Below are 12,966 nucleotides of genomic sequence, written 5' to 3' on the forward strand. Positions count from 1 at the left end.
CATTGATAGTTTGTTAAAAAATGTCTCTATAGGAAAAAGGCACCAGCCTGCCATCCCAGAGACTAAATAAGAGACCTAGTAGAGGATTACTTCGTCATATACTTCAACAAACTTATAATCAAGCTGTGGTTGAACCAGACAAGTTAAATCAATATGAACCTTTTTCACCTGAAGTCTATGGCGAAACGAGTTACGAGCTTGTATGCCAGATGATTGATCAAATTGACGTGACAGAGGACGATGTTTTTGTAGATTTAGGTTCTGGAGTTGGTCAAGTGGTTCTTCAGATGGCAGCTGCAACTTTGTGTAAAATTTGTATCGGCGTAGAGAGAGCCGATGTACCATCAAAATATGCACAGGTATAAATACACATAATTATAGATTAACGATTATAGATTTCTTTTATTTTTTTTAAGTAAGTAAAGACGTCATGTTTTATCGATTTGAAATATTAAACTATTGTAGAGCATGGAAATAAATTTTCGAAAATGGTTAAATTGGTATGGGAAACGATGCGGAGAATATCGTTTAGTAAAAGGAGACTTCTTAGCCGATGAACATAGGGAAAGTATAACCGGAGCTACTATAGTGTTTGTTAATAATTTTGCATTTGGTCCTACGGTTGATCATCAATTGAAGGAACGCTTCGCTGATTTACGGGACGGCGCGCGTATAGTGTCCTCAAAATCGTTTTGTCCGCTAAACTTCCGAATAACGGACAGAAACTTGAGTGGTAATACATTTATCTCTTAACGAATATTTCTATAAACCTCCACAATTCTGATTTTGCAATTTTTATCCCGTCAGATATTGGCACGATAATGCATGTCTCAGAGATGTCACCGTTAAAAGGTTCCGTCTCTTGGACTGGTAAGCCGGTGTCATATTATTTGCACGTAATCGATCGAACGAAATTAGAACGTTATTTCCACCGCTTAAAGAACAATAAACAAGGTGGCTTAGATGAAAACTCTGATTCTGTGATAAGCAACACTGCCAGCAATAGTAGTAAGATTTCTAATAGGAATGAAAGAGGTGACAGAGCCAAGAGAGATCTTTCAAGGCAATTGGACAGTCCGAATCATTCAGAGCAGCAAGGAACAAATAGTGACTCTGATTTAGACGACAGTACTATTAAAAGTCGTCGACAGCCAAATAAAATACGAAGGAAATTCAATCGAAAAACTACGAATGGCATTACGAGAGCTCCAGCTAGAGGTAGACAGAGAGGAAGAGGCGTTAAGAGAGCCAAGCCTAAAAAGGCAATCAATATATCTGGACTAGATTTGTTACATAGTCAAACTTTACTCAGTACGTCACCTCAAGCTCTTGGGAAAAAACCTCCGCCTGCTCCTGGCTGTGTAGACCAACAACTGTCTTCATTGTCGCTTTCATTGCAATCGCATTCCACTTCAGTGCATGAAGAACTCAGTATACCACCCGCTCCGTCCGCCACTCCTTACGCTCTACAAATACTTCTGGACTTGTATAGGTAATTATTTTATTTTTATTTTATTTTATGTATCTTTATTTTTTCCCCTCATTATCCTTCTCTCTCTATCCTTCTCTCTCTATCACTCCTCTGTTATACGACACGCTAAATCGGGTTTAATAACATCCGTTATGAAATTGGCCAATCATAACTGTTCTTTGGAAGAATGGGACTGTGATCGGCTGATTTCATAATTACAGATGTTATTAAACTCGATTAAAGGTGTAAATGTAGTCTTTGATTCTGTTTTTCTCTGTATTGTTACCTTTAAATATAGATAGGTGCGATGATCACAGCACATCAGATATAGAACTTTCTTTAGAACCTTGTTTTAAAGAAGGAAAATAAAAAAGTATTAAAATATAAAAGTATGAAGTTCACTATTTTTACATTCTTGTATATCATGAAGGTATAACTAAAGTAATTTATTTATTGTAACATATCAATGAAAAATATGACTATAAAATTAAATGTTTGTATATAAAATTAAAATTTTTGGGAGACTTTTCTGAGCATCTTATCTATCAATTCTTATCTACAACTTTAAATCACACGTTTATTTTTAAAGATTAATATTATAAATAATCTATTTTTGTCACAGGGACCAATTTATGCTTATGTTAGAATCGATGAGAACGCCCTCTTACAAGTTATCCGTCAATACGGATATTGCGAAAGAAAGAGAAAAGAACTCCAAACTTCAGTCGAGAGCGGCGCAATTGGAGAAACAAATTAAAGTGTTGATAGATGACAGCGTAGCTCTCTTGAAAGCAAGAATGACTGAATTAGGTATCAATGCAACGTCACCCGGAGATCTGTTGGCGAAAGCCAAGGAAATAGTTCTAAGACATAAACAGCTACAGGCTAAAGCGAGCAAATTGCAAGCGCAAGTGGCGTCTATGGAAACAGAACAAAATAGGCTAGTGGCGCTTAGACATCAAGAGTTACAAGAAAAATATAATGGTCATGCAAATGCAATTGGCATAACGAATTCACATCAACCGCTCACCGAGGATTATTTGTTGAAAGAAATTTCCGCCACTCTTTCTCAGCGTAAACGATTACATTCTCAGGTGTGTATTTTTGTTACTTAACAGCAATTATCAATTGATTTAATTTGTGCAATAACATATGTATTATTTTTGCATCCTCCTGTTATTTTTTCTTCTTTCTCTCATATACGTATACATATATGTGTGCATGAAATATAACAAAGATTTGTTTCTTTTGAATTTCATTAAACTTCTTTTTTGTGCAATAGGTTTCAAAGCTAGAGCATGAATTAAATGTATTGGAAAGGACAAGTAATGAGAAGCAAGCTGCTGCTATTGCTCAGCAGCAGAAGGACGCGATTGGAAGTAAACATTCGCAAAATTTACATCATGGTAGTCAGCAGCAGAGTATTAAAAATGGAGCAGCGCGTAAAGGTAGGGAAGGTCGTTCGAGGTCGCAGGAATGGCCTGACGTTCCGGACATAGGAAAGATACAGGAAAATAATCCAGAAATATTAGCACAAAAGATTTTAGAAACGGGAAGGCAGATAGAAGCGGGTCGTATACCAAACAGACAGAATGCTAATAGCAATTCCAGAACTAGACTGCCACAGGCTTCTCTCACTTTTTCCACATCGTCTTCTATTTCATCCACACAACCGCAAACAGTCAATACAGACATATCGAATCGAATTCAAGAGCCTCCTAGAGTTGCCAATTTTGAGGATAGACTAAAAAGTATCATCACAAGTGTATTAAACGAAGACCAACAAAACAGGAACAAGCAACAACAGATGCAATTGCAAGTGCAATTGCAAAGTCAGTCCGAATCCGAGAGAAAGCGCGTTTCGTTATCACAGAATGTTTCTACTCCGGATTACACTCAAGTGAGTGCACTGATCCTTAAATGCGTCTTACGTATTCACATAATCTCGTAAAAATAATTTTAAGCCCGCACGTATAATATTTTTTTATCGTTTTATAGGTTTCACCTGCAAAATTAGCATTGCGCCGTCATCTTTCGCAAGAACGTCTCTCGTCGACTCATTTGACATCGTCTGATAGATCGACAATCGATCCTAGGCAACCGTCGAATTATGATAATCGGCTTGTAGCAAGTGGGAGTGGATTACTCGGTACAAGAACGATTGGCGATCTCGTCAGTGGAGAAATAGAAAGAACTCTGGAGATATCCAATCAAACTATAATAAATGCCACCGTTGATATGAGCGCAATCATGAGACCCGAAACCGTATATTCTCCCATTAGTAGGCCAGCAAGTGCCGAAGGAGACGCTGGATTGTCGACATTGGCGCATGTAGCTAGTTACGCGCCCACCTCTTCGGGGACTTCTACCTCCACACCCACGACTAGTTCGAGATCGTCTGTGCTCTTCACTCCGGTAACACAACCACAAAGGTATCTATTCCTTTATATTTCACGATTACTTTAAGCAATCCAACAAAATGCTCAGGATGAATTGTTTCTATCGTCAGATATACACCGGTTCAATTGCCGCGAGCGGATATTAAGCCTTATCACGAATCTTACTTTTCGGATAATCCGTCTCAGTCGCTCACACAATCGCATTCGGCGGCGTCACCTTTACATTCGTCTCAAAACACATCAAATGGCGAATTGTTACCTGTAGAAGGGCTCGCAGCGTCGTTACACGCTCGAATATTAAACCATAATAGTAGCGGCAAAACCGAATCTACTCTTTCCGGCAGTAGAAGGTGATATCATACGTTGCATTTGAAATCGAGTACATGTAACATGATATTCTTATTGTATTTAGATATCAGCCATATCCACGATATGCAACAAGCAGTAGTAATAATGGAAACGCGACAAGTAGTACGATAACTGCAGCTTGTCAATCACAACCGTTGATGTCAGTAAAAACAGAAGCGGTTGTATCATCGGTGAGCACAAGCGGAGCACCTTTAAGTCCTCTTGTCGAACCACACTCTAATACTTCGACGCCACTAGTCGATGAACCCCAGATGACAACGCAAAGACAACGAAGTGCCGTTGGAGATGATGGTAAGCGTAAGAAAGACTTGTGTTTTTGGGACATGAAAAAAATGTCCCATTAGAACATTGATAATAAAATATATGCTTGGCTGTATTTCTATTGACTATGCTTTTCGGTACAGTTGCTGCGGAAGACCTATCGTAATACGTGAAGTTATTAAATATTTGTGAAATTTTCAAACAGTGCTTTGATTTCTCTTATACTTTCAGATACTTTGCGATAAAATAGACATTTATATATATTTATTAGTTATATTAGTAATCAAGTTATTAAATAACGCAAATTATATTATAATGTTATCTTACTTATTTATTCAATACGAAAATTTGCCGAAAATATTTGCTTTCACATGCAATTTTTTTTAGAAAAAATACACATACACATACCTTTTTTGAAGAGAAACACACATATGTATTTTCAGCATTTACCTTTTTTTTTTAGTCTTATTGTAATCAAAGACTCGTTACAAATATTTCGAAGCGTTTGATTCATCAGTCAGAAGAAAGAATTTTATAAATTGACCAATCAAGAAATGCTTTAAAGCATTTGTAGCATCGCGACTATATCCATTATCACATACGTAACAAGGGATAATAGTACTGCCGACAAAAATCTTTGCACTATACAACCCTAAATGGCAATTTGCGCTTAAGTCCTAGATATATTTAGATACGGTATTTTTTTTTTCTGATGCATCTCTTCACGTATGCACTAATGGTTTAGCTTATCTTACGGAGCTGGTACCTGACTTTTATTTATATTTATTTTTGTTGTTGTTTGCTGTATTTGTTAGATGCACTGTAGCTGTTTGTTGGTTAGTTCTGTCTGTCACATACTCAATCTCAGAATCCCTGAAGCTTGTTTTATTAGAGATTGAGACACACACAGATGAGAGGGAGAAATGAAAAAATACGGCTGCCTGTGGGTTGGTTCGTCGGTTCAATCACCGGTGAGTTGTCCCACGGGGGTCAAAATTCATTTTGTTATTTGATTCTCATTCCGTATATAAAAGATTTTATATCATCTTTTTTGCCTTATAGGCACACATGCGAGCAGCGTACGCCCCTTCTATTTTGAGAAACAACACAAAAGACACTATTTAGAAATCTGTTTCCATGAAAATAAGCCAGACTTGCAAAGATACAAATTCTACTTCGTGAATGAATTATATGTATATAGCATGTTGAATCAAAGCTAATATATTCTAATTGGTGGACTGTACTTTTAATGCATGTTGCATGAAAAATTTTGTTTCATTTTCTATTTATTTTACTATTTGCATTCCACTTTTAGTATAGCTGTTTCAATTTAATCAATTATTATATATAAAAAGTATAATTAGTGTAGTAATACATATTAATACATATTTTAATTCATTTTAACATTTTGCTGTATTTCATATTTATAACAATTTCAAATTTTATTTGAAGAAATTTATTTTGTTTAAGATTAAAAGATTCATTATATATAGCTGTATGAATTATGATGCCCATTCTACCAATGTAATTTAATTTTAATCTCGGTAAACTTTTCATCTTTTTCTAGTTCTAAGAATTTAAAGTTACTCTATATTGATAGAAACGAGCAATGTTATAAATAAAACTAGTTCTAATTTTTACTTTGTTCGATTTATTTATGCATTAAATAGAAACACAGCAACTTGTGTAGCACTTAAAATTTACTTTAATATTATCTAAAATGTTTGCACGCAATAAATAATGATCATAGTGTATAAATGTAGACTGATTTGAATTCAGACAGTTTTCTACTTTTGTAGAATATATATTTATAAGATACATAATTGCATAAGTGTATGAAAGATAATTAATAAATACTAAATAATTAGTAATAAATGGATCATATTATCTGTATCTAATTAATGGCTTATTTTTATGAAAATTTAGTGATACATTGCTTATCTAAAACTAATTTATTATAGCATGTTACAATGATTAATTGAGATTTATTTTGCAGATGGAGAAGCTGACTGGCAAGATCGTATCAGCTCAGGATTTGATCGCTTGGTCGCATTTGCTTCCACAGAATTGGATAAACGTAGACGATCGACAGAAGGAGTAAATACAAGTCCCGACAGTGGGTTAGGTTCGGATAGCGTCGTAACAGGGCCACCACCTGTAGTACCTTCTCCTGACGAAGCGTTAGGACCGCCGAGAACACCTTCGCCGACCAGCCCCCGTCCTGCAAATTCATCTAGTAATAATCCCCCGAGTGCAACATCTTCCTCAGTACCTTTGAAATACCAACGACAACTAGATCCTGAGCGGCATCACTTTAAGAAGAAGTTTTTTCATCGTGATTGGAGTAATTCTGCAAGTACCAGCAAGTTTCGTCCTAAAGGCAAAGATTGGGATTGGAACCATTCCGGGCAATGGCCTTCGAATGATGAACAATCCTAATTTTACCTTTATTGTGTGAAAGATAATTTTTTATATTAATGATGAGAAAGTTTGCTTTTTCTTTCGAGCTTAGGTGAGGGAAACAAAATAGGCGTTGTTTTTACTTTTAAAGTTATTAAATTATTGTTCTCGTTTTGTTATATATAATAACTCTCTTTTATAATATAATGACGATTTGTATTTTTCGTGTACGTGAACATACTTATGATATCAAAAAGACACAAATCTTGTATAATTAAATCAAGAACAAATTAAGACTTGTTTTTTTCACTGCAACGACATTGAAAAACGATGTGTAAAAAAGAGAAACGAAAAGTTGTGTGAATTTTTTTATTTCATTCATATATCAAGTAAATTAGTTATTCCAACAAGTAATTGCAAATTTTATGAACTATCATGATATTTATCCTCGTTAAAAATGTAAACAGCACGAAAAAATTAATTTATGTTCATATATAATATAGAAAAATGAATTCGTATTTCTCGTTTCTAGCAGTAGAATTTTTAATATCGCAGTGAGAAAGTAGAAACCTTAATGAAAAGGAATGAAAAAAAGAAACATATGTCTGCATGTGAACATATTTGAGTGAGATGAAGTTGATGAACACTTGTGATTCATTTAACTTCAAATACATTTGTATTATACAATGAATATAATTAAGAATAAATGAATACTAACGGATTCATGAATTTTAAGTTTATGCTGATTAAGATTGAAAGACTACAAGCAATTACACGTGTTATATATTGAGAAAAATTTACAGATATTGAAAGAGAGTTATCTGATATTATTCTCATTGATGTAGCATTTTAAGGTATTATTATTATTATTATTATTATATTATTATCAGTAATCAAATTTTTTTTAGTTTGTTCACTTTGTGAATAATTACCACCAATTATGTCTCTTCTAACAATAATACAATATTGTTGAAATTGTATACTATGTTTATGTAGATTATAAAGGTCTCGTAATCTACGCCTGTATACACATGCACATAAAATCGCATAACACAAACATAGATGCATACACATGGCTTGGTTGATGCACATTACACACATTAAAGAAATATCATAATGTTGTAGGAATCATGATGTAGGTATGTATCATAATGTACGTATGTATGTATTGTATTGTATTGTATTGTATGTGCCTGCGTGCATATGCGCACGCGTGTACGCGTGTGACGTTTGATATGTATATATGTTTGTATGTATGATGGTATGTATTACAGGCGTATTACGGTAGACCGAACAATTGGCATTGAAAAAAAGAAGAAAAAGAACAAACCAGCAAAACCTTTGTGTGTTCGTAGCAAATATTGGCTACAAATTTTATATACGGCTATATCTTCCACCATTTGGAAGATATATACCTAAGTGTTCACTGTGGTTCATAGAATTATGGCAATGAACCGTATAAAAAATAGTCACTTAAAAATGCATTCGTATTTCAAGGCGAAAAGTTAAAGGCAAATTGTTTTTTCGGTACACATCTACATACATTGTTGTGTGACTGTGCGAAATATCCAAAGAATGGCAGTTGCGAGTCAGTTTACAAAGTTTTATATGATGCATCATATAATTGGGCATCATGCATGGTTTCCGGTGCTGCGAGATAAATCGAATAAACGTCGAATAAACAAGTAGTACTTCAAATTGACGCTTTACAAAAGCGATGCTATATTGTATGTATAAAGGTCCTTTCTTTTTTACATTGCCGAGTTATTCCGGTCGTGTACAAGACGATTCTTAATTACATGTCAATCCACAGTACACATTCGTAATCTAAAATATCATTTTAAGATGTGCTTACAACGCACGTGCGTTACAAAGCAACGAGCGCTTCAAACATCTTAAATTTGTTACAATAGTTCGGAAATATCGAAAATCTATGTTCATATGTGAATTGTTTCTTTTGGATTTATCGTCTCAAGTATTGACATATAATTTGGTTTCATTTTGTACATACATGTGTATTACAGTTATACTATTTTATTTCAAGTTGCACTTAAAAATTTCTATATCTGAAACTCCCAAGTTTCACTTGATTCTTTATCTAATTATTTTAAACATAAAAAGGATTTACACAATCTATAATATGCTATATGTATCACATATTTTTAAGGGTTATTTGAGATGAAACAGTATAATTGTAATACAGAGATATATACCTATACATATATATACATATATATGGAAGGATCATCATGTTAGACTGTGAGAAATTGATTATCGTATTATTTAATATATCCTCTAAACGTCATATTTATAGTTGATAACGAGCATTGCCAAGCATGCTAGATACACTGCCGAATCTTCTATAAATTAATTTTATTATTGATCGCAATTATTATTTATTGTTTTTATTGAGATATTTTAATACTATTACTATTTGTAACAAGTAAAATTTTTCTTTATTATTTCTACCTTCCCGCACATCTATATAGCAATTTTCTGGCGGTATTTTCAATTTAAATAAAATGCTTTATTATTATACTAGTTACCTTCTTTAAATCGAGGCACAATTTATCAGTGTATAATAAATAATAAATTTTAATAGTAGTTTTGATTTTAGAATTCAAAAAATCAAATTATTGTGATTAAAGTCAAGCGTGCGATATTATTGACCATCATATGTGCTACATATATATCAGCTATATAAATCAATTTTTCCGAATTATATCGCCACTGCTGGTACCATAGGTCAAATTAATCTTTCTGCTCAAAACTTTAAAACATAAATAGCTTATACATATGTAAGTGTCAATGACACAATGCATATTTTTAAATGCAAGTACCAGCATGCACTTTGTACATAAACTTCCGAAATGATAACGAATATACGGGTTTTATATCGTATGTGTGTATATATATATATATATATTTAAATATATAAAGAGACATTATAATTATATTCTTCCAAGTACTTGAACTTGAAACACACGATGAAGATCATGTCCTCTGTATTGATGAGGTTGATGTTGGTAATTTTATTAAACCAAGTGTACGCGCGTAATATACCGAGAGATACCGAGGTAATATTGCTGCCAGTATGGAACTCGAAAGGTGCATCAGAGGTACATTATCGTATAGTTTAATTTATTCTTTAAAAGTGTAAGATTAAATCTTACACTTAAATCGGATTATTATTTACATTTGATTTAATGATTATTCGATTTGCAGATTCCCTTAACTTTCAAAGTCTTTGGACAATTGATCCAGTTGAATCTACGTAGAAATGACAACATCGTATCACCTCAGTTTCAAGTCTGGAAACACAATGCAAGGAGCATCACAGAAGAATTGTCGCAATTAAATGCACCAGATTCTTGTTATTATCTTCACAAGAGTCATGAAGGTTCCGCAGCCATAAGTTTTTGTCAAGAACATGGATTGGTCGGTGATATTTTTTGGAGAAAAACTTTTTAATTCTCCTCTCTCTCTCTCTCTCTCTCTCTCTCTCTCTCTCTCGGTATAAGGATGTGCGTGTAAAACAAAATAAAAATAAAAATGCATCTCTGTTGGAGGTAGCACGGGCTCGTCTTTCTGGAAAATCTTACATTGGAGATCACGCCTTTGCGAAACGACCTTGCATCTTCACCCTTACTCATCGACGATCATTATGTTAAAGAACAAACCAGTCTTCCGTTGGGTGACCCTCATGTAGTCAAGCGATCATCATCGAGATCATCGTTCATTGATCCAGATTTTGAAACCAAGCGACGCCTAATACGAGATACTAAATTTAGAGAAAATTTAACATTGGAACTGGCAGTCTTTTTCGACGAGGCTGCATATCGTTTGTTTTCGCCTTTTCTGGATGGAGACGATGAGAAAATTCGTGACATGTTATTAGCGTATGTTAATGGTATTCAGGCACTGTATCATCATCCGAGTCTCGGTGTCTCAATCGACATCTCATTGATACGCTTAGATATTATTCAAAGGCAGCCAATTGATCTACCGCATTTTGGCGGCGAAAGAGGTAGCTTATTGGATTCGTTTTGTTATTATGCGAATGCTCACAATCCTCCGGAGGACTCTCATTTTCATCACTGGGACATGGGCCTCTATGTAACTGGACTGGATCTTTACGCGATCGAAAATGGAAGAAAAAACGGCGCTACCATGGGACTAGCCACCGTCGGCGGTTTGTGTATCCCACATTATTCCTGCGTAATAGCAGAATTGGGAGTTACGGACCAACTTGGAAAACCATATCCATCTGCGGGCTTTACATCGGTTTATATCGCCGCTCATGAAATCGGTCATAAGTAAGCTACACTTGAGCGATACGATATGTAAGTATTGACGCTCGAATGATCTGTTTGTTTAAAAGTTTAGGAATGCCACACGATTCAAGTGGCAATGCGTGTCCAAAGGATGGATACATAATGTCACCTAGTAGAGGCGTTCGAGGTGAGACGATTTGGTCTGACTGTAGCCGTGAAGTGGCCGAGATGCTTTCGCAAACGAAACATTGTCTCTTGGATCAGCCAGAGCCACGAAATTTTTCAGATGCACTCGCGCATTCTCGATATCACGATTTACCTGGAAAAGAATGGATCGCCAAGAGGCAGTGCGAGTTACTTTTACGTGACAAGGATGCGGACGTTGTTACATTGTATCAGGCGTGTCAGTCTTTGCAATGTAAAACACCTCACAGGAGTGGATATTATTTCGCAGGACCAGCATTAGACGGTACATAAGTGTCGTACGAAGGTCTATTAGCATTCGGCAAACTAATTTGTTTTTTTCTTTTTTCTTTTCTACAGGGACTCGATGCGCGTTCGGTAGAGAATGTCGTGGTGGAGAATGTTTACCCATTCTCGAACCAGCACCGGAATCATCTGATAGTCAGAAAGATAGTTGGAGCGAATGGAAGGAAGGTTCCTGCAGTAGCGGTTGTTTGCAAAGATCCAAAGGCGCTCGAGTTAGACGACGATTCTGCGAGAATCGAAACCGTTTGAGAATGGCAAGAGATTGCAAAGGACTGTATTACGATGTAATATTGTGCAAGGATGAGAAACTTTGCAAAAAGAAACGCAGAACGATCGACGAGTTTACCACGCTGAAATGCGGCCTTTTCAGCGAAAGATTACCCAAATTGGACGGCACGGCGAAAGGATTACAGCCGGCTCACGAAGCCGACATGCCATGGATGGCCTGTGCTATATTCTGTCGGCGAAAGGACATTATCGCTTATTACGCACCACGCGTCGAATTAAATGACCTTGGACTCGACCCATACTTTCCGGATGGAACATGGTGCCACACTGAAGAGGGCCAAGATTACTTCTGTCGTCAGCATCACTGTCTGCCAGAAAACTTTCGATTCGGTAAAAAATTGTCGAAAATTTATCGGTACGATAATGAGGAATTGGGTCCGCAAAACGCACAAAATCGACTTGGATTCATCGATCGATCGAGTGTCATCAAATATCTGACATCAGGTCCAGATGATATACCTTTGTTGACTTCCGTATCGCGCGGTATTGCTTCTCCGTTCGGCGAAGATGAATGGATCGACAAGGATTATATCGAATTACCTCCATCCGTATCAGAATTGCTTTATCCCATTATTAACAGTTATTAACAACATTAACATTAAGAGGGAAAGATAAACTGATGAACAAGAAAAAAGGATCGATAACTATTAATCGATCGAGCGACAAGATTACTTATATATTGCAAGACAAGGAGAGAAGTAAACTACTGCATAAAGTGAACGCATATTCTTTCCCGATTCGTATGAGGTGTCTCGAGAGCACTCGAGAGATAGGACGAGAGAGTGATGACGTCATCCACTTCACCATCTATTTTAAGAGTGTCCCGATGTTATATTCGTATTTCCATAGGAGCGGAACGGAGAATCGAAGGTAATAAAGAAAATGTGTGTCGTATAACTTAATATTTCTCATATTATATTTAGCGTACAAATAATTAATCATTAAACTTAAGAGCAATTACATAACGAGAGACGTTGACTCGGTATCAAAAACAATCGAGTCTATTATATATATA

General features: G+C 35.5%; 2 protein-coding genes across 4 annotated transcripts in view; both read left to right on the top strand.

The window, feature by feature from the left end:
* LOC108688351 (histone-lysine N-methyltransferase, H3 lysine-79 specific) overlaps positions 1-7,017 on the top strand; it is an 8,193-nt gene extending 1,176 nt beyond the window's left edge. Inside the window, exons 3-12 of one of the 3 annotated variants that reach the window (XM_018194588.1) lie at positions 33-359; positions 466-733; positions 808-1,492; positions 2,094-2,565; positions 2,754-2,919; positions 3,004-3,371; positions 3,470-3,903; positions 3,981-4,220; positions 4,283-4,530; positions 6,497-7,017. In XM_018194588.1, coding sequence (XP_018050077.1) covers positions 33-359; positions 466-733; positions 808-1,492; positions 2,094-2,565; positions 2,754-2,919; positions 3,004-3,371; positions 3,470-3,903; positions 3,981-4,220; positions 4,283-4,530; positions 6,497-6,939 — 3,651 coding nt within the window. In that variant the 3' untranslated portion in view covers positions 6,940-7,017. Of the gene's footprint in view, positions 1-32; positions 360-465; positions 734-807; positions 1,493-2,093; positions 2,566-2,753; positions 3,372-3,469; positions 3,904-3,980; positions 4,221-4,282; positions 4,531-6,496 lie in introns of all 3 variants that reach the window. The other 2 variants (XM_018194589.1, XM_018194587.1) reach the window with 2 other exon arrangements.
* A 2,879-nt stretch (positions 7,018-9,896) lies between these two features.
* On the top strand, positions 9,897-12,807 carry LOC108688282 (A disintegrin and metalloproteinase with thrombospondin motifs 2). The gene is made up of 5 exons (XM_018194471.1): positions 9,897-10,019; positions 10,126-10,338; positions 10,474-11,216; positions 11,249-11,643; positions 11,718-12,807. The coding sequence occupies exons 1-5, from the start codon at positions 9,897-9,899 to the stop codon at positions 12,536-12,538; spliced, it is 2,295 nt and encodes a 764-aa protein (XP_018049960.1). The 3' UTR covers positions 12,539-12,807.
* The last annotated feature ends 159 nt before the right edge of the window (positions 12,808-12,966 follow it).

The sequence above is a fragment of the Atta colombica genome, unplaced genomic scaffold (assembly GCF_001594045.1).
Source record: "Atta colombica isolate Treedump-2 unplaced genomic scaffold, Acol1.0 scaffold228, whole genome shotgun sequence".
Lineage (NCBI taxonomy): Eukaryota > Metazoa > Arthropoda > Insecta > Hymenoptera > Formicidae > Atta > Atta colombica.

Excerpts from the sequence above, each read along its gene's own strand:
- LOC108688282 (XM_018194471.1), top strand. The coding sequence starts at position 9,897 with ATGTCCTCTGTATTGATGAGGTTGATGTTGGTAATTTTATTAAACCAA. Across the intron at positions 10,339-10,473 it reads TTTGTCAAGAACATGGATTG|CACGGGCTCGTCTTTCTGGA; the intron begins GTCGGTGATATT and ends TGTTGGAGGTAG. Across the intron at positions 11,644-11,717 it reads CGCAGGACCAGCATTAGACG|GGACTCGATGCGCGTTCGGT; the intron begins GTACATAAGTGT and ends TCTTTTCTACAG.